Source organism: Theropithecus gelada, chromosome 10, assembly GCF_003255815.1.
Source record: "Theropithecus gelada isolate Dixy chromosome 10, Tgel_1.0, whole genome shotgun sequence".
Lineage (NCBI taxonomy): Eukaryota > Metazoa > Chordata > Mammalia > Primates > Cercopithecidae > Theropithecus > Theropithecus gelada.
Window position 1 is genome coordinate 67,574,426 of NC_037678.1, and position 21,760 is coordinate 67,596,185.

The 21,760-nt window shown below is 43.7% G+C and overlaps 1 protein-coding gene and 1 non-coding gene across 3 annotated transcripts in view; both read left to right on the forward strand.

The window, feature by feature from the left end:
- Positions 1–6,337, forward strand: part of EDEM2 (ER degradation enhancing alpha-mannosidase like protein 2) — a 33,481-nt gene extending 27,144 nt beyond the window's left edge. For both annotated transcript variants that reach the window (XM_025399383.1, XM_025399384.1), the window contains 2 exons: positions 2,985–3,106; positions 5,769–6,337. In XM_025399383.1, the coding sequence (XP_025255168.1) occupies positions 2,985–3,106; positions 5,769–6,269 (623 nt within the window). In that variant the 3' untranslated portion in view covers positions 6,270–6,337. The remainder of the gene's footprint in view (positions 1–2,984; positions 3,107–5,768) is intronic.
- Positions 4,492–4,563, forward strand: LOC112633878. The gene has a single exon (XR_003121639.1). It is a non-coding gene; the product is annotated as a small nucleolar RNA SNORD56 (small nucleolar RNA).
- Positions 6,338–21,760: the final 15,423 nt, after the last annotated feature.

The window sequence follows — 21,760 nt, forward strand, 5'->3', positions numbered from 1 at the left end:
TCCGCCTCCTGTCAGATCCATGGCAGCATTAGATGCTCATAGGACCACGAACCCTATTGTGAACTGCGTATGTGAGGGATCTAGGTTGTGTGCTCCTTATGAGAAGCTGATGCCTGATGATCTCTCACTATCTCCCATGACCCCCAGATGGGGCTGTCTAGTTGCAGGAAAACAAGCTCAGGGCTCCCACTGATTCTACATTATGGTGGATTGTGTAATTATTTTATTATATATTACAATGTAATAATAATATAAATAAAGTACACAATAAATGTAATGTGCATGAATTATCCCAAAACCATTCCCTACAACCCCAGTTCATGGAAAAATTGTCTTCCACGAAACTGGTCCCTGATGCCAAAACAGTTGGGGACCACTGCTCGACAGAGCTGGCCAGATGCACAGGAAAGTAAAGCAATAACTAACATGCTTAGGAGGCCCACATGTGAGGAGAGAAGCGCAGTGGCTGGTCATGAGGGCACTGGCCCCACCAGCTGCTAGAAACAGAAGAGGGCCGGGTGCGGTGGCTCACGCCTGTAATCCCAGCACTTTGGGAGGCCGAGGCGGGTGGATCAACTGAGGTCGAGAGTTCGAGACCAGCCTCACCAATATGACGAAACCCCGTCTCTACTAAAAATACAAAAATTAGCTGGACGTGGTGGCACGTGCCTGTAGTCCCAGCTACTCAGGAGGCTGAGACAGGAGAATTGCTTGAACTTGGGAGGCTGAGGTTGCAGTGAGCCAAGATTGTGCCATTGCACTCCAGCCTGGGTAACAGCAAAACTTGCTCTCAAAAAAAAGAAGCAGCAGCAGCACAAAAAAGAAGCAGAAGAGGAGGCCTCCCATGAGAGCACTGTCTTTTCTGTCTTTGAACACACAGAATGTGTTCATCTGGTAGTGAGTGTACCTTAGTCTGTGCCTTAGAATATGAGCAATTAGATTAGCAATTGTCTAGAGGCCTGTGAGGAGAGAAGAGGAGGAGGAAGTAAGAGAGAACTGGGGAGATAGGCAGAGACCTTTTCTCTAAAATAAGAACTAGAGGTTGGGTGCAGTGACTCACGCCTGTTATCTCAACACTTCAGGAAGCCAAGGCGGGCGGATGACTTGAGGTCAGGAGTTTGAGACCAGCCTGGCCAACATGGCGAAACCTTGTCTCCACTAAAAATACAAAAATGAGTCAGGCCTGGTGGTGCATGCCTGTAATCCCAGCAACTCGGGAGGTTGAGGCATGAGAATCCCTTGAACACAGGAGGCGGAGTTGCAGTGAGCGGAGATCACGCCATGGCACTCCAGCCTGGGTGACAGAGCAAGACTCTGTCTCAAAAAATAATTAATTAAATAAAATAAGAACTAGAATTTGTAGCAATAAGCCAAAAGGGAGAGAAGCACTGATCAAGCCCAGGTGGAAACAGGACAGGAGAAGGTTGGGGAGATGATGGGACAGAAAGGGGACAGGGATTCTTCTCTCTCTTAGAAAAGATGGATGAAGTAGAAAACCATATTGAGCTGAGGCCACCCTTGAAGTCAACTCTACAACAGTTCTTCAGGTATTTGAAAGCAATAAACACATTTTTTTTAATATTTCCTTTTCTCTAGAATAAATATTCTCATCTGGACCCACTCCTGTTGGCTAATATTCATCTTAAGATAGAGCTCGTGTCTTAACATCAAATTCCAGTTGTGGCATAGAATTGGGCAAGACAAAACATCACTTTCTTCCGGGCACAGTGAACTGATGACCATATCTTTGTTAGAATGATGGTTTGGTGGTTTATTTTATTTTTTTTATTTTTATTTTTTTAGATAAGGTCTCACTCTTGTCACCCAGGCGGGAATGCTGCAGTGGCTTAATCATGGCTCACTGCAGCCTCAACCTCCTGGGCTCAAGTGATCCTCCTGCCTCAGCCTCCTGAGTAGCTAGGACTACAGGTGCATGCCACACCCAGCTAATTATTTTTATCTTTTGTAGAGACAAGATCTCACTACGTTGCCCAGGCTGGTCTCAAACTCCTGGGCTCAAACTATCCTCTTACCTTGGATTCCCAAAGCACTGGGATTACAGGCATGAGCTACCATGCCTGGTCTGCTCTTGGATATCTCACCCTTTTCTTTTGACCTATCCTATCTCAGAAAGAGCCTTATGATGCCAGGCTCTTACTCTTTTCTTTTTTTTTTTTTTTTGAGATGGAGTCTTGCTCTGTTGCCCAGGCTGGAGTGCAGTGGTGCGATCTCGGCTCACTGCAACCTCCGCCTCCCAGGTTCACACCATTCTCCTGCTTCAGCCTCCCGAGTAGCTGGGATCACAGGTGCCTGCCACCATGCCCGGCTAATTTTTTGTATTTTTAGTAGAGACGGAGTTTCACCATGTTAGCCAGGATGGTCTCAATCTCCTGACCTTGTGATCCCCCTGCCTCGGCCTCCCAAAGTGCTGGGATTACAGGCATGAGCCACTGCACCCGACCCCTTACTCTTCTTTTGCATTTTAGAATTAGGTTAGACTCTGAGTGACAGGAAAAAAATAGTAGCTTAATTAGGATAGAAATTTATTTCTCTCTCACGTTCTGGGCTTATATGGCTCGCCATGGTGTCCTTAATCCTACCTAGCTGTTAGAATAGTTGTTAGTGTTGGCAGCCAGGCAGCCTGTGCTTAGCTAAAGTTAGGAATCCTGCTACTAAGGAGGAAGTGGGGAACAGATATTGGTAAATAGGCAACAATCTCCGCCACCTTCTCTACCCCAGAACCTGGCCACCTTTCTCTTCTTGGGGTGGGAGTCACTGGTCAGCCTTAATGCTGGTCTCCACTGAGCTTCAAGCTTTGGGTATACTGGCTCTGAAACTCAGCGTTGGATGAGGTATCCTGTGTTCCTACTAGTTGGGGCCTCATGGACAAGATATGGAGGGGAGTAGTCCCTCACTGCCCTAAGAGGCCCCAGGCCATCTCTGTGCAGCCACTGAGTGAGGAGGGTCTGCTTTGGACTTTGCAGAACTTATTGAAAGCGCAATGTACCTCTACCGTGCCACGGGGGATCCCACCCTTCTAGAACTCGGAAGAGATGCTGTGGAATCCATTGAAAAAATCAGCAAGGTGGAGTGCGGATTTGCAACAGTAAGTGTTTCCATGGCCCCAAGACTGGGAAGAGTCTCCTCTTGCTGCTAAAAAGCCTCTTTAAGGGTAGAGCTTTGGGAGTTCTGACATATCAGCACTAGAAGAGAGCTTGGAGATATACATAATGCTCGTATTTTACAGATGGCAAGACCAAAGAACAGAGAAGCTTAAGTGCCTTGCCAAAGATCTCACAGCTAGTAGAGGAAGAGCTAGGATTAGTTCCTTGGGATCTTGACCCAGGCCCTTGGCATTCCTCCCACAGCAGAGATCCTTGATCTGTTTGAGTAGGTGACATTGAAAAGGTGAGTTTAGCAAAAAGTTTTGTGAGACACTAAAATAGATTTTTAAGGGGAATCCAGAGTCCCATAGCCCTATATTCAAACCTGGGACTCCTTAACAAAGCAGTCCTACTTAGTCTCGCAGATATTTATTGAATGTCTTTCACATGCCAGGCACTCTCTAGGCCCAAGGGTTATAGCAGAGGCCCTGCTCTCATGGAGCTTACATTTTAATGAGAAAAAACCGTGAATATATATCGGGTAGACAGAAGGCCAGTGTGGCTGGAGTGGAGCAAACAAGGAGAAATGTGGGAAGAGATAAGGTCCCAGAGGTAGGCAGGGGCTAGATCACATAGGCCTTTGTGTAAGCCACAGGAAAGAGTTTGGATTTTTTTCTACTTAGAATGTGAAGCCTTGGTAGGATTTACAGCAGAGTAGTGACATGATCTGATTTGTACTTTAGAAAGATCGCTCTGGCTGCTCTGTGGAAAATAGATTGAAAGGGTCAAAGGTGAGAGCCATGTCACATCCATACGGGACCCAGGCAGGCAAGATATAAATACAGATGTAGAAGAAAATAGCCTAGAAGAAAATTCTCCGAAAAGCCTACAGAGTTGGTGTTGGGGTATGGAATTCAAAACAACAACAAAACACTTATTTTGCAAAATTTTGTAATGTGATTATATTCTCTAAGTAAAATGTAGATATGTGTAAGGGAAGAGAGAAGACCTACATGTGGAAGGGAAAAAATAAACCCCTGATATGATTTGGCTTCTAATATTCTGTATTATGTGAAAAACCAAAATGATAAGCCCACTGCGGCCTTCCTAGGAATGCTGGGCTCCTTTCCATAAACATGAAGCGCTTTGGAGGTCTTCCATGGTGAATGATGGGAACAGGCATCTGACCTTTGTCAAACAGGGCAAGGAAATAATAGTCTTGATGCATCAAGACCATATTTGAGTCATATTTTTAAATGTAAGAGTCCACTGAGAATGTTTTGTTTAGAAGTATTACTAATTCTGAGAAGCTAAAATAAATATTTGTAGCAAGTAATCTTAGTCATCCATGCCTGAAAACTCAGTTGAAATTCTCTAAGACTCCTTACTAAAACAATGTCAATAGTTTTCATCAACAGCAGTTGAACCTAGTAAGTTTCGATACTTTGGGTCTGAGTGGAGAAAAAAAGACCCCTACTTGCTTACAATAACTTGGTAATTGGCCAGGCGCAGCGGCTCAGGCCTGTAATCCCAGTGCTTTCGGAGGCCAAGGCGGGTGGATCACAAGGTCAGGAGTTCAAGACCAACCTGGCCAACATGGTGAAACCGCGTCTCTACTAAAAATACAAAAAAAAAATTAACCAGGTGTGGTGGCATGTGTTTGTAGTCCCAGCTACTCTGGAGGCTGAGACAGGAGAATTGCTTGAACCCGGGGGGCGGATGTTACAGTGAGCTGAGACTGCGTCATTGCACTCCAGCCTGGGCGACAGAGTGAAACTCCACCTGAAAAAAAATAAAAAAATAAAAAACTTGGTAATCATCTGAGTGCCCTTCCAGGGAGGATTAGCTAGGTAAATGGTGATCCATTTTCACTATGGAGTACTATGCCATCATTAAAAGAGACGATTAGCTCTATGTTTGTAATCACAAAAAGGTGGGATAAAGGGGATAGGAGATTGTCATGTCATAGAGGAAGGTTAGCGGAGACATTTCTGGTGAGGAAGCATTTGAGCAGAGACCTGAAGGAAGGGAGGGAACAAGCTATGGGGAAAACTGGAGGCAGAGTGCTCCAGGCCGAAAGAACCACAGATGCAAAGAGCCCGAGGCAGGAGGGTGCTGTGCTAGCTCAGGATAGAAAGTCAGCAGCTGGAGCTCTTAGAGTGGTAAGAGGTGAGGGCAGGGAGGGAGCAGGGGCCAGGTCATGACTTCCATTTTTATCCTGCATGAAATGGAGGGTTCACAGAAAGTTTTGAGTAGAGAATTGACGGGAAGATTTATGCTATACATATACTGTAGGGGCTGGGCGTGTGTCTCACGCCTGTCATCCTGGTACTTTGGGAGGCCAAGGTAGGAGGAGTTGCTTGAACCCAGGGATTTGATACCAGCCTGGGCAACATGGTGTGAGACTCTGTCCCTATTTTTAAAATAGTGTGTATATATAAACTACAGAGCTAAGGATGGAGGCTGGAAGCCCATTTGGAAGCTGATGTGACAATCCAGGTGAGATGACGGTGGCTTGGGAAAGAGTGAAGTTCTGAAAAGTTCAGTGATCTGCTCCCAGGCCCTCAGCTGCTTTGTGGCAGAACAGGAGTTCTTAAGGAATTGCCTGACCCTCACTATCAAATTGTGATGGTATTCCACTTGCTTCCTTCTCCCACGTGTCAGATCAAAGATCTGCGAGACCACAAGCTGGACAACCGCATGGAGTCATTCTTCCTGGCCGAGACTGTGAAATACCTCTACCTCCTGTTTGACCCAACCAACTTCATCCACAATAACGGCTCCACCTTTGACACAGTGATCACCCCCTATGGGGAGTGCATCCTGGGGGCTGGGGGATACATCTTCAACACAGAAGCTCACCCCATCGACCCTGCCGCCCTGCACTGCTGCCAGAGGCTGAAGGAAGAGCAGTGGGAGGTGGAGGACTTGATGAGGGAATTCTACTCTCTCAAACGCAACAGGTCGAAATTTCAGAAGAAGACTATGAGTTCGGGGCCATGGGAACCCCCAACAAGGCCAGGAACACTCCTCTCACCTGAAAACCATGACCAGGCAAGGGAGAGGAAGCCTGCCAAACAGAAGGTCCCGCTTCTCAGCTGCCCCAGTCAGCCCTTCACCTCCAAGTTGGCATTACTGGGACAGGTTTTCCTTGACTCCTCATAACCACTGGATAATGTTTTTATTTTTATTTTTTTGAGACTAAACTATAATAAAATGCTTTTGGGTATCATGTTTTGGTTATCACGTTTTACATATTGGGCTATTTCATGAGATTCATTCAAAGAAAAGATTGGTGGCTATGGGCAATTGTGAACCTAGCTAATTTTCTCACGCAGCTGGAGAAAAGGCTAAATGCAATTAGCTGGCTCCAAAGATCCCAGGGGTTGATGGTTGAATCTCCCTTCCTTTTCTGGTGTCTCTGCGGAGTGTTGTCATAAATGTATTTCTTTGTTAGTTCTTGCTCCAACATGTGCTGCTTACTTTTTTTTTTTTTTTTTTTGAGACAGAGACTCGCTCTGTCGCCCAGGCTGGAGTGCAGTGGCGTGATCTTGGCTCACTGTAACCTCCACCTCCCAGGTTCAAGCGATTCTCCAGCCTCAGCCTGCCGAGTAACTGGGGCTACAGGTATGCGCCACTGCATCTGGCTAAATTTTTTTTTTTTTTAATTTTTAGTAGAGATGGGGTTTCACCATGTTGGCCGGGCTGGTCTCGAACTCCTGACCTCAGGTGATCCACCGGCCTCAGCCTCCCAAAGTACTGGGATTATGAGCATGAGCCACCGTGCCCGGCTGCTTCTTACTCTTTAGTTGACTCATCTATCCACCTGTCCTTCCAAGCAACAAAGATTTATTAAGCACCTTTTCTCTTTTGAGACAGGGTCTCCTTCTGTCACCCAGGTTGGAATGTAGTGGCATGATCACCGCTCACTGCAGCCTCGACCTCCCAGGCTCAAGTGATCCTCCCATCTCAACCTCTGGAGTAGCTGGGACCACAGACACACACCACTATAATTTGCCTGATTTTTAAAAAAAATTTTTGTAGAGACAGGGTCTCCCTATGTTGCCCAGGCTGATCTCCAACTCCTGGGCTCAAACAATCCCCCCGCCTCAGCCTCCTGAGAAATTGGGATTACAGGCTTGAGCCATGGGGTTGGGCAGGCACCTTTGTGTACCAGCCCCAGCCCCAGAGGTTCAGCAGCAAACAAGGCAAACAGTTTTTATTCGTGTAAAACTAAATTTCTAGCAGAAAGAAATAACCTAGTAAATAGATAAAACAGCATTGTGATCGGTTCCATGAAGAAAACAGGGGGCCGTGCTAGAAAATAATGGGGAAAGATAAGCTGCTTTAAATAGGGGGGGTGGAAAAAGCCTCCCTGAGGAGGTGAGCTTTTAATTATGTAAAATTTTATTTCTTTTTTAAATTTTATTTTCTTACAACTTTAATTTTTTCATTTTACATTTTTATAAACATTAGAGATGGGGTCTTGCTTTGTTGCCCAGGGTGGTCTCGAATTCCTGGGCTCAAGCAATCCTCCCACCTCAGCCTCCCAAAGTGCTGGGATTACAGGCATGAGCCACTGTGCCTGGCCATAAAGTTTTTTTTTGATACAGGGTCTCCAGACTGTTGCCCAGTCTGGAGTGCAGTGGCGCAATCACGGCTCACTGCAGGCCCTGCAATCCCTGACCTCCTGGGCTCAAGTGATCCTCCCACCTTAGCCTCCTGAGTAGCAGGGACAACAGGAGCATGCCACCATGCCTGGCTAATTTTCCTAAATTTTGTATTTTTTGTTGAGATGGGGTTTTACCACGTTGCTCAGGCTGGTCTCAAAATCCTAAGCTCAAGCAGTCTGCCCAACTTGGCCTCTCAAAGTGAGCCATCATGCCTGGCCAGGCTGTACTATTTTATTTTATTTTATTTTATTTTATTTTATTTTATTTTATTTTATTTTATTTTATTTTATTTTATTTATTTTATTTTATTTTATTTTATATTTTTTTATTTTTTATTTTTTTAATTTTTAAAATTTTTTTAATTTTTTAATTTTTAAATTTTATCCTATCCTATCCTATCCTATCCTATCCTATCCTATCCTATCCTATCCTCTCCTCTCCTATCCTCTCCTATCCTCTCCTATCCTCTCCTCCCTATTTATTTGGAGACAGGATCTCACTCACCCCCTGGCTGGAATGCAGTGGCATGATCTGAGCTCACTGAAGCCTCCACCTCCCAGGCTTGGGCGATCATCCCACCTCAGCCTCCCAGGTAGCTGGGACCACGGGTGCATGCCACCAAGCCTGGCTAAGTAAAATTTTAAATACACAAAAGTGGAGCGAACAGGACAGCCATCCCTTGCGTGCTCATCCCTTGTGTGCTCACCAGTTTCAACAAACTAGCTTCAAAGATGATGAACTCACGGCCAACCTTACTTCATTTATAGCCACACTGGATTATTTAGGATTCCAAACATTTTATTCCTAAAAGTATTTCAGAATGCATCCCCAAAGCCCACCTGTAAAAATCAATCATTATTCTTTGATATCCTCTCCAATGTTCAAAATGTTTTGTTTCATAACTTTGTATTATAGGTTGTTTGTATCAGGACCCACATAGGGTTGATTTATATGTTTGAAATTAGATGATATATCTCTGAAGTGTCTTTTAATTTACAGAAATTCTTTCCCTCTCCCTCCCTCCCTCCCTTCCCACTCCTCCCACTGCAGTTTGTTGAAGACAACAGTTGTATGTCCTGTAGATTTCCCATATTATGGATTTTGTTAATTGCATCTCTGAGGTATTATATAACTGTTTTTTAAAGTTGATGTTAAGATCTAGAGGCATCATCAGATTTGAATTTTTACTTTTGTTTTTATTTTTATTTGTATATTTATTTATTTTGAGACAGCATCTCACCCAGTCACCCAGTGGGGTGATCACAGTTCACTGCAGCCTCACGGGCACAAGTGATTCTCCCGCCTCAACCTCCCGAATAGCTGGGACTACAGGTCCACACCATTGCCTGGCTAATTTTTAAATTTTTTGTTTAGATGGGGTCTCGCTATGTTGCCTAGGCTGGTGTTTTTATTTTTCAAGAATGGTTCATAAGCACTGTTGTTTCTTTTGGTCAAGAGACACATCATGTCTGCTTGTCTATTACTAACAGCCATTTGTTGATCATTGCTTAGATCTATCATTTCAACCGGGGTTTCAAAATAGTGAGATTTTAATTAGGCTAGACTATTTCTCTCTTTTTTTTTTTTTGAGATGAAGTTTTGCTCTTGTTGCCCAGGCTTCAGTGCAATGGCTTGATCTCGGCTCACTGTAACCTCCACCTCCCAGGTTCAAGCAATTCTCCTGCCTCAGCCTCCCAAGTAGCTGGGATTACACGCGTGCGCCACCACACCCAGCTAATTTTGTAGTTTTAGTAAAGACAGGGTTTCGCCATGTTGGTCAGGCTGGTCTCGAACTCCTGACCTCAGGTGATCCACCCGCCTTGGCCTCCCAAAGTGCTGGGATTACAGGTGTGAGCCACTGCACCCAGCCGAGGCCAGACTAATTCTCTAAAGAAGGACTTCCTCTCGTCAACTATTTGGGTTCGTTGAGGTAGAGTTCATTCAGGAAAGCCAGGATAAATATTTGATTCTTAATTTTTATTTTTTATTTTCCAGAATAATGCATCGTTTTCCTAGCATCCTCCAGTGGTGACAATGAAGTTTTGTTTTTTAAGTATTGTGAACCCTTGGATTTAAACTCATTTGATGGTTTTCAGTTCATTGAAATTATTTTTCTTATCAGAGCTCAAATTGTCCCATTTTTGGCCAGTGGAAGCTGCTCTTCAAGTTAGCCCTGAGTCCTGTTAACACAACCCCAATAGTCTTTGATAGTATCCTGCTTTCTGGTATTACAAGATGTTCCAAGCTCAGCTGATCCCGTTCCTATCCCAGCCCTGAATCAACTGTTTCTCTAAATAGCTCAGGAGGTGACTTTTAACTAGGAATTTGTCTGGCTTTATCTGCCAACCTCATCTTTGCTCATGAACCTTGGCTAATTCAGCTGCTGATCATTTTCTTCAGTACCATGGCAAACCTCTGGCTACCTTGTTAGGCAGGGATACACCTCTTGCCCTCTCTTTTATTACTTTGCCTCAAATAGAGAGCCAGGCCCACACATAATTCCCCATAACATAGACGAGAACTGCTATAACTTTGAAGAAGTCTTGACTGAAAGTTGAGGCACAATGGAAGGAAATTACATCATCTACTAGCTAACAGCTACTATTAGCTATGACTACTCTTAGAACCACAGTCCACTTCATTATTCAGGCTTCTTTAGGCCAAGACCAGCTCATCCCCACACCTAGGGATACCCTTGATCATCAGTCAACACCCCAGATTCCAGGCCAGACCAGAGAGTGGAAAGAAAGTCCCTTCCCAAACCCCACTCTTCCCTAACTTAGAAAGTTGTACTTTTCTATAAATTCATTGGCATGAAGTTGTCCTATCTGTTTTGTTCTTTTTTTTTTTTTTTTCTTTGAGACAAGGTCTCGCTCTCTTGCCCAGGCTGGAGTGCAGTGGCATGATCAGGACTCGCTGCAGCCTTGACCTCCCACACTCAAGCAGTCCTCCTGCCTCAGCCTTCCAGGAGGAAGTAGCTGGAACTCCAGGTATACACCATCACATCTGGCTAATTAAAGAATTTTTGTGTGTGTGGAGACAGGGTTTTGCCATGTTGCCCAGGGTGGTCTCAAATTCCTGGCATCCAAATGATCCTCCTGACTTAGCCTCCCAAGGTGCTGGGATTACAGGTGTGAGCCCCCATGCCTGGCCTGTTTTTTAATATTGTCTATGCCTTCTCTTTTTCTTGATTAGTCTTGCCAGAGATTTCTTATTTTCTCTTTTTTGAAGAACAAACTTGGGACTGACTTGTTGCTATCAAGCGTATGTTTGTCTATTGTGCTAATTTCTGCTTTGATCTTATTTCCTTTCTTCTAGTTTCTTTGAGTCTGCTGGAATTGCTTATCACTGTGGCATAATCTAGTGTGTAGGATATCTTCCATTTCCCCCTGTGGATGTACTTTTCACCCTATCTTTTGCCCCAAGAAATTCATTATCCTCTGTGGTCTGGTATGAGCTACAGTAATGGACTCATTCTTCCTGGCTTCCAGTTGGGTCCATCCAACGGGGAGCCCAGACAGGAGATTGGTGAAAGGGAGTGGAATGAGTTCAAGGGCGTTTATCCCTCTGGCTCCCTTCTTGCAGGGTTTGCTTCAAGCTGGCTACATCTCTCAATCAAAAGGTATCATTTCTGACTGGGCATGGTGGCTCACACCTATAATCCCAACACTCTGGGAGGCAGAGATGGGAGGACTGCTTGAGCCCATGAGTTCAAGACCAGCCTGGGCAACACAGTGAGACCCCATCTCTCTATATATGTATATAAAAAGAATATCCTTGGCCGGGCATGGTGGCTCACACCTGTAATCCCAGCACTTTGGGAGGCCAAGGCAGGCGGATCACAAGGTCAGGAGATCAAGACCATCCTGGCTAACACAGTGAAACCCCGTCTCTGCTAAAAATACAAAAAATTAGCCGGGCGTGGTGGCAGGCGCCTGTAGTCCCAGTTACTCAGGAGGCTGAGACAGGAGAATGGCGTGAACCTGGGGGGCAGAGCTTGCAGTGAGCCGAGATTGCGCCACTGCACTCCAGCCTGGGCAACAAGCAAGACTCCATCTCAAAAAAAAAAAAAGAATATCCTTTGATGAGTTCATGTCCTTTGTAGGGACATGGATGAAGCTGGAAACCATCATTCTGAGCAAATTATTGCAAGGACAGAAAACCAAACACTGCATGTTCTCACTCATAGGTGGGAATTGAACAATGAGAACACTTAGACACAGGGTGGGGAACATCACACACCAGGGCCTGTGGTGGGGTGGGGGTATGAGGGAGGGATAACATTAGGATAAATACCTAATGTAAATGATGAGTTAATGGGTGCAGCAAACCAACATGGCACATGTATACATATGTAACAAGCCTGCACATTGTGCACATGTACCCTAGAACTTAAAGTATAATAATAATAAAAAAAGAGTGTCATTTTATCCCAAGGTGCCCATCTCCATGCAACTTTTTATTTTCAGGTGATAGTTAATTTTATGTGTCAAACTGGCTGGACCACTGGGTACTCCAATATTTGGTCAAACATTATTCTGAGTATTTCTGCAAGGGTGTTTTTGGATGAGATGAACATTTTAATTGGTGAAGATTGCCCTCCATAATGTGGGTGGGCCTCATTCAATCAGCTGGAGCCTGAAGAGAACGAAGACACGGCCTCTCCCTCACATGAGAGGGAATTCTTTAGCAGCCCGCTCTGGGACTTCATCTGTGCCAGTGGCTCTCCTGGGTTTCAAACTTGCCAGCCCACACCGCATATTTGGACTTGCCAATCTCTGCAATTGTGTGAGCCAATTCCTTATAAACCTCCTTCTATACACACACATATTCTTTTTTTTTTTTTTTGAGTCGGAGTTTCACTGTTGTTACCCATCCTGGAATGCAGTGGCACGATCTCGGCTCACTGCAACCTCTGCTTCCCGGGTTCCAGTGATTCTCCTGCCTCAGCCTCCCAAGTAGCTGGGATTACAGGTGCCCGCCACCACACCTGGCTAATTTTTTGTATTTAGTAGAGACAAGATTTCAGCATGTTAGTCAGGCTGGTCTCGAACTCCTGACCTCAGGTGATCCACCCACCTCGGCCTCCCAAAGTGCTGGGATTACAGGCATGAGCCTCCTAGCCCGCCTTACACAAACATATTCTATTAGTTCTGTTTTGTAACTCTGACTAATACAGTAACCGTTCTCTTATTCCCTTCAGGCTAGGGATAGGATTGGCTGTATAGGATTACCGGATTTTCCCTTGTGGTTCTCTAACACTCTGCCCACACCTTGTAAGTAGTCTCTTTATTAAACCTTCCACTAATCTTTCTAATTTGAATGAGCCATCTGTTTCCTGTCAGGTTCCTGACTAATATACTTAGAGACCATTATGACTGGTACATATCCTTAAAGTCTAAAATTAATCACATATGCTAATTACCTTAATTTAGTCATTCCATTCTACAATGTATATTTATTTCAAAACAACATGTACTTGATAAATATATACTAATTTTATTTGTCAATATAATTTTTTTTTTTTTTTTTTTTGAGATGAAGTCTCATTCTGTCGCCAGGCTGGAGTGCGGTGGCGAGATCCCGGCTCACTGCAACCTCCGACTCCCCGGTTCAAGTGCTTCTCCTGCCTCAGCCTGCCAAGTAGCTAGGATTACAGGCATGAACCACCATGCCCAGCTAATTTTTATATTTTTAGTAGAGCCGGGATTTCACCATGTTGGCCAGGATGGTCTTGATCTCCTGACCTCGTGATCTGCCTGCCTCAGCCTCCCAAAGTGCTGGGATTACGGGCGTGAGCCACCGCGCCCAGCCTTGTCAATGTAAAAATTTTTTTAAATTATTTATTTCTTAAAAAAGGCCAGGAGCAGTGGTTTAAGCCTGTAATCCTTGCACTTTGGGAGGCCAAGGTGGGTGGATAGTTTGAGTCCAGGAGTTCAAGACCTGGGTAACATGGTGAAACCCTGTTTCTACTGAAACTACAAAAATTAGCTGAGCATGGTGGCTCGCACCTGTAGTCCCAGCTTTTAAGATGTTATTGAGGACATGGAGAATTTGGAATTTTGTTTTTAAAAGATTTATTTATTTATTACTTTTTGAGACAGGTTTACTGTGTTGCCCAGGCTGAAGTGCAGCGCCACAAGCAAAGCCCACTGAAGCCTCAACTTCTGGGGCTCGAGCGATCCTCCCACCTCAGCTTCCCAAGCAGCTGGGACCACAGGCGCATGCCACCATGCCTGGCTAATTTTTTATTTTTTGTAGAGACAGGGCTTTGCCACGTTGCCCAGGCTGGTCTCGAACTCCTGCACTCAAGTGATCTGCCCGCCTCAGTCTCCCAAAGTGCTGGGATTACGGCCGTGACCCACCGCACCCAGCCCTGGAATTTTCATCCATTGCTGGTGGGGATGTAAAATGGGGCAGCTGGTTTGGAAAACAGTTTGTTGGTTTATCAAAAATTAAACATTGTCCAGCCTGACCAACATGGTGAAACCCTGTCTCTACTAAAAATACGAAAAATTAGCCGGGCGTGGGGGCGCATGCCTGTAATCGCAGCTACTTGGGAGGCTGAGGAAGGAGAATTGCTTGAACCTGGGGGTTAGACGTTGGAGTGAGCCAAGGTCACACCACTGCACTTCAACCTATAAATAAATAAATAAAAAAGATTAAGTTACCATGTGACCCGGCAATTCCACTCACCCAAGAGAAAACTAAAATGAATTATGTCTACACAAAAGTTTATCTGTCAGTGTGTAACAGCATTAGTCATAATAGCTAAAAGTGGGAACAACCCTAGCGTTCATCAACTTACAAATGGTTAAAATGTGGAATAGTCATACAATGGCATATTACTCGACCACTAAATGGAATGAAGTACTGATAAATGCTGCAACGTGGATAAACCTTTAAAAATATATGCTAAGGGGAAGAAGCCAGACACAAAAGGCCACATACTGTGTGATTCCTTTTATATAAACTATCTAGCATAGATTAATGCATGGAGACAGAAAGTAAATTAGTGGTTGGCAGGGACCGGGGCAGGCAAATGGGGAGTTACTCTTCATGGGTATAGGTTTTTTTGATGGGTGATTAACAGGTTCTGGAATTAGAGAGTGATGATAGTTACACAGTATTGGGAATATACTAAAAACCACTGAATTGGACTTTAATGGTGTGAATTTTATGGTATATGAATTACATCTCAATGTTTTAAAAAGACCACAAAATAAAAAAGAAAATATATATACCCCATAAACCCATCTCCTACCCCTCCCCGCACCAACCCATGAAGCAGCAGTAGTTTGCAAGCCCAGTGTGGTATAAATCCAGCCTTGAAAAATAAAGTTATCAAAGAAAACATTCTGCATGCAGAGAGGTAAGCTATTCTGTTTATTGTATTTTTTTACAAACTCCCTTGCAGAAGTTAATAGTTTAGTGCCTTAGAGTAATGTTTTTGAGACTTTGCTCATGACTCTTTAGTGGGTCAAGAAATAAATTTAATGTGGCCCACTAACTTTTTAAATAATGAAATAGAATGGATTCAAAAATATTAAGAGTGCCTTGTATGGATTCTTGACAAGAACTGAGGACAGGAGCACATTACTAATCGCACAAGGCTAATTGCATTACACTGTGGGAGAGACAGAGGAGGGGATGTGAAAAATGTACACATTGGCTAAAAGCAGTTTGGTGAATTGTCATCTCATTTGATTTTCTGGTACTTGACTGCCAATATGACCATCAAGTTATAATGACAGAATAGTATAGTATAGTATAATGTATGTATGTATTTGTTTGTTTATTTCGAGATGGAGTTTTGCTCTTGTTGCCCAAGCTGGAGCGCGGTGTTGCGATCTCAGCTCACTGCAACCTCCGCCTCCCGGGTTCAAGCAATTCTCTGCCTCAGCCTCCTGAATAGTTGGGATTACAGGCACCCACCACCATAACTGGCTAATTTTTATATTTTTAGTAGAGATGGGGTTCCACCATCTTGGCCAGGCTGGTCTGAAACTCCTGACCTCGTGATCCACCCGCCTTGGCCTCCCAAAGTGCTGGGATTACAGGCATGAGCCACCGCGCTCAGCTGTGTATTATTTAATTTTATATCAAAATAGTTTGTAGTTAGTTGTGAAGAGTGGATTTTTTTTTTTTTTTGGAGGGGGGCAGTATTGCCATGACTTTCTTTTTTTTTTTTTTTTTTTTTTTTTTGAGACGGAGTCTCGCTGTGCCGCCCAGGCTGGAGTGCAGTGGCCGGATCTCTGCTCACTGCAAGCTCCGCCTCCCGGGTTCACGCCATTCTCCTGCCTCAGCCTTCCGAGTAGCTGGGACTACAGGCGCCCGCCACCGCGCCCGGCTAGTTTTTTGTATTTTTTAGTAGAGACGGGGTTTCACCATGTTAGCCAGGATGGTCTCGATCTCCTGACCTCGTGATCCGCCCGTCTCGGCCTCCCAAAGTGCTGGGATTACAGGCTTGAGCCACCGCGCCCGGCCTGCCATGACTTTCAACTGGGTTTTGGTTAGGAATTTGCAGTGCAGTTTTTCATAAAGTTTATAATCAGATAAAAAATTTTGGATGTGCAATTATTGTAGCATTTTAATTGAACTAGTTCAAATTGCTGTTAAGTTGACTGTTTTTTTTTGTTTGTTTTTTTGAGACAGAGTCTCGCTCTGTAGCCCAGGCTGGAGTGCAGTGGCCAGATCTCAGCTCACTGCAAGCTCCGCCTCCCGGGTTCACGCCATTCTCCGGCCTCAGCCTCCCGAGTAGCTGGGACTACAGGCGCCCGCCACCTCACCCGGCTAGTTTTTTGTATTTCTTAGTAGAGACGGGGTTTCACCGTGTTAGCCAGGATGGTCTCGATCTCCTGACCTCGTGATCCACCCGTCTCGGCCTCCCAAAGTGCTGGGATTACAGGCTTGAGCCACCGCGCCCGGCTAAGTTGACTGTTTTAATGCTACAAAGAACAAGGATAATAAGGTGAAAAACATGGGAAAAGTAAATGGAAATATTGGAGAAAATATCAACTCTAATCAACAGACTGACATAATTTGAATCTTGTTAAAAAGGGTAAATGCAAGATTTGCTTTATTTATGTATTTGTTTATTTATTTTAATAGAGATGGGGGTCTCAATGTGTTGACCAGGCTGGTTTCAAACCCCTGGCCTTGAGCAATCATCCCATCTCAGCCTCCCAAAGTGCTGGGATTACAGGCATGAGTCACCATGCCCGACCAGCTCATGCCTGTAATCCCAGCACTTTGGGAGGCCAAGGCGGGTGGATCACCTGAGGTCAGGAGTTTGAGACCAGTCTGCCCAATGTGGCAAAACCCCATCTCTACTAAAAATACAAAAATTAGCCGGATGTGGTGGCAGGTGCCTGTAATCACAGCTACTCCGGAGGCTGAGGCAGAAGAATCACTTGAACCTGAGAGGTGGAGGTTGCAGTGAGCTGAGATCACACTCTCTAGTCTGGGTGGTAATTATGAAACTCTGTCTCAGAAAAAATATATATATTACTTTATCAAATGTGTAAATCCAACAAAATGACATGTACACCAATGCATTATAATGATGTCCTTGCAAATGAGAAGTTAAAACCGTCAAAACTTAAAAGATGCTTGGAAACATGACATGTTGAATTAGTCAGTCTCTCGAATATTTCCAAAGAAAGAAAAATATATATAATGTGATAGGCAAATTTTATGATTCATGTTGTGACTGTCAGTGAGAAAGCCTTATTATCATTGTATTGGGTTGCATATTATGTGCCAAAAGAAAAAAATCGCTCACATGGTTCCTGAAAAAAAAAATTTATTCTCTGGCATGTATTTGGTGTGTACAGTTTTTATGGTGTAGCAAGTGATAAAAATATATCTTGGCAATAGTAGAGTTTCTCCTTGAGTCTATACTGTTGCAGAATGTTGGAAACAATGCTTATTATGTTGTTCCAATCTCATATAGATTTTGTAATCCAACCACAGAAAGTCAAATCGAAAGTTGCACAACACTTAGCTTATACCTTATATGAGTGGTAAGAACGTTTTAAGGAGGGTCTTCTTGTTTAGTTAATCTTCTCCCACAAAACTGGATTAAAAGCATTTAGAGAATTGGCAATTGTAACTTTGGTCAATACAAATTAGTCCAGACAAATGTAAAGGCATTGTATGAGAGCAGCAAATATGAATGAAAATATAATAAAATTATTATAAAGTTGTTAGAATCTGAAAGCAATGCTATTTGGAATACTCTTTTTATATGCTGTAAATCTTAGGAAAACACAGGGATCCTGCTAAAATTCATATATATGTTGGAGGAAAACAGTAATAATCAACTTATTGAAAACAAATTTTCAGGGATTACAGCTGACCATATCATTTACTTTAGCATATTGAAATTGGCCAATCGTATCAATGTTGGCCAATCTAACCAATATATTTTTTTACATCCTTAGAGAATTAAATTAGAAGTTGTTCCAACATGCTGAGCCTGTCCAAGCATTCCAAACGACATTACTTCTATGGCAAGCAAGATTTCAAAATAGTATGTGCCACTGGGTCAGTGATTGTCAAAACTGGTCCCTGGTGCAGAGGCAACAGCATTACCAGGGATTTTGTTATAAGTAAAACTCTTGGGCCCCATCCCTGACCACAGATGGGCCAGCAATCTAGTTTTACAAAGCCAACCCCTCCAGGTGATTCTAATGCAAGCTCAAGACTGAGAACAAGGTTACGAGATGTTCCCAACATTGCTGCAACAAACTGATGCAACTTTATTAATGAAAGCAGTTTGTATTAATCCATTCTCATGCTGCCAGTAAAGACATACTCAAAACTGGGTAATTTATAAAGGAAAGAGGTTTAATTGACTCACAGTTCCACATAGCTGGGGAAGCCTCAGGAAACTTACAATCATGGTGGAAGGGGAAGCAAACAAGGTCTTCTACACCTGGCGCCAGCAAGAAGTGAAGAGCGAATGATGGAGAAAGCCCCTTCTAAAACCATCAGATCTGGTGAGAACTCACTCATGATCAGAACAGCATGGAGGTAACTGCCCACGTGATTCAACGACCTCCCACCAGGTCTCTCCCGTGACATGTAGGGATTATGGGAACTACAATTCAAAATGAGATTCAGGTAGGGACACAGGCAAACCATATCACAGTTTGAACTGAATGAAATGAAATTAGAGAGATTTTTGCACCTTATCTGCTATGTTGGTGTCAATGTTATGTTACTTTCATGTCGGTTGGTGACCTTTTTTTCTGGTCTTTGGAAGAAATTATGTGATGTTGGCATTATTTCTTCCTTAAAAGTGTGGTAGATTTCAAAGGCATTAGGGACTGGGGTTTTCTTTGTGGGAAGCTTTTAAATTAGAGATGAAATGTCTTTAATAGTCATAAGATGATTCCAATTTTCTGTTATGTTTTGTGTCCATTTAGGTAAGCCTGTTTTTTCTAGAAATTTGTCTGTTCCACATACATTTTCAAATATATAGGCATAAAGTTATTAATCATGTCTTCTTATGATCTTTTAGTGATGAAGAATCTGAAATGATATTCCATTTTCAAATTTCTGACATTAATTTCTGGTTGGAATCTCTTCTTTTTATTTATGGAGTCTGTTCTAATTTGATCGACTGTTTTCTAGGATTACAGCACAATACTCAATCTGGGATTTCTTTTCTTTCTGTCTGCAGCTGCAGATCACAAGTTCAGGAGATCAAGACCATCCTGGCCAACATGGTGAAACGCTGTCTCTACTAAAAATACAAAAGTTAGTTGGGTGTGGTGGCGCACACCTGTAGTCCTAGCTACTCAGGAGGCTGAGGCAGGAGAATTGCTTGAACCAGGGAGTCGGAGGTTGCAGTAAGCCGAGATCATGCCACTGCACTACAGCTTGGCAACAGAGTGAGACTCTGTCTCAAAAAAAAAAAAAAGTATTAATTTTCCACTTACTCATCAAGCTGTGCTCAGAGGGCTTTGAGTTGTATATAAGACAATGCAAATTTGTCACCTGTGAGGCGCTTCCAAAGAATGTAGTACAGATTCAGAGGTAGTGGGTTTTAGATTTTGCTTTTCTTTTTGAAACATATTTTTGGGTCAGACGCAGTGGTTCATGCCTGCAATCTCAATGTTTTGAAAGGCAGAGGTGAGAGGATTACTGGAGGCCAGGAGTTTGAGACAAGTGTGGGCAACATAGTGAGAACCTGTCTCTACAATAATATATTTTTAAAAATGCTTGTGTGGGTTGGAGCCCTGATGGTAATTGCTTATGTGTCTGCCTTCCTCCACTACACTTGGGCCCTCTAAGGCACAAGCTGTATTTGTCTTATTCGCAGATGTATCCCCAACGCCTGGGACAGAGCTTGTACATAAGAAGTTTTCAAGAAATACCTGGTGAATGAATGTAATTCAGTGACTACATGCCTTTATTTATAATAGTATGTATTCTAGTGTGCTGTGATACTTTGTTAGTTTGTGAAATTTCTATTTTATGCATATTTGTTAAGATGACATGTATCAAACACCTGGTACAGTACCCGAAACATACATGGTAGGTCTTTTCTTTTTCTTTTTGAGACAGGGTCTCACTCTGTTGCCCAGGCTGGACTGTGCAATCTCTGCTCACTGCAGCCTTGGCCTGCAGGGCTCAAGCAATTCTCCCACCTCAGCCTCCCAAGTAGCTGGGACCACAGGCACGCACCACCATGCCAGGCTAATTAAAAAAAAAAAATATATATATATATATGTATGTATGTGTGTGTGTGTGTGTGTGTGTATATATATATATATATATATATATATATTTGTAGAGATGAGGCCTCACTATGTTGCCCAGGCTTGTGTCCAACTCCTGGGCTCATGTGACCCTCCTGCCTCAGCCTCCCAAAGTACTGGGATGTCAGGTGTGAGCCACCACATGGGGCCTAGGTCTTTTTCAAATGTTAATTTTCTTATTTTCTTCCCTTTGCGTTTCTTTGCATCTAGCACAATCTCTGATACATAGTAGGTGTTTAGCGATTTAGAGGTCACTGTGAACAATCCAAAACCACTGGCAAAATATATGTGTGTGTGTCTGCCTGTGTGTGTCTGTGTCCGCACGTGCACGTGTGTGTCTGCCTGTGTGTGTGTGCGCCTGCCTGTGTGTGTGTGTGTGCGCGCATGTGTGTGCCTGCCTGTGTGTGCGCCCGTGTGTGTCTGCCTGTGTGTGTGTGCATGCACGTGTGACTGCCTGTGTGTCCGTGCGTACACATGTGTGTCTACCTGTGTGTGCGTGCACACGTGTGTCTGCCTGTGTCTGCCTGTGTGTGTCCGCACACGTGTGTCTGCCTGTGTGTCCGTGCATGCACGTGTGTGTCTGCCTGTGTGCGTGCGCACGTGTGTGTCTGTGTCTGCCTGTGTGTGTGTGCACACACGTGTGTCTGCCTGTGTGTGTGTCCGCGCACGTGTGTGTCTGCCTGTGTGTCGGATGCATGCATCATTTGGGGAAAGAGGTTTCAAGTTTACATCATAAAAGAATCTTCAGTGTTGCTGAAGAATGGCTGTTGTAGATTAAGGAGTGACTAGCTTTGGAAATGAGTTAAGAATCTACATCTGTGGAGACTGCAACAAAAATTTAGAGACATTGTATTTTCTGAACTTAGATCCGATCATAGAGTTGGACAAGTTTAAGTCCCACAGGGACCATTTTAAATCAAGATTGTCCCAAGGACGACACAAGAATTAATTTGAAAGGACTACCAATGGTCAAATTTGGGACAATTTGAGCATCAAAAAAGAATAATGAGAAATACACACACACATTTTTTTTTTCTTTTTTTTTTGAGGCAGAGTTTTGCTCTTGTCCATCCTTCCGGGTGTGTAGCAGGACCCTCTCTGGAATGGGGGTCAAACCAGGTAGGTCGGATAATTTCTTTATGGCCAGTTTATGCACAGAAAGGTATGTGTGGTTTAGGGGGAGGGAGTTGGAGTAATATTTTGTAGGTTTGGT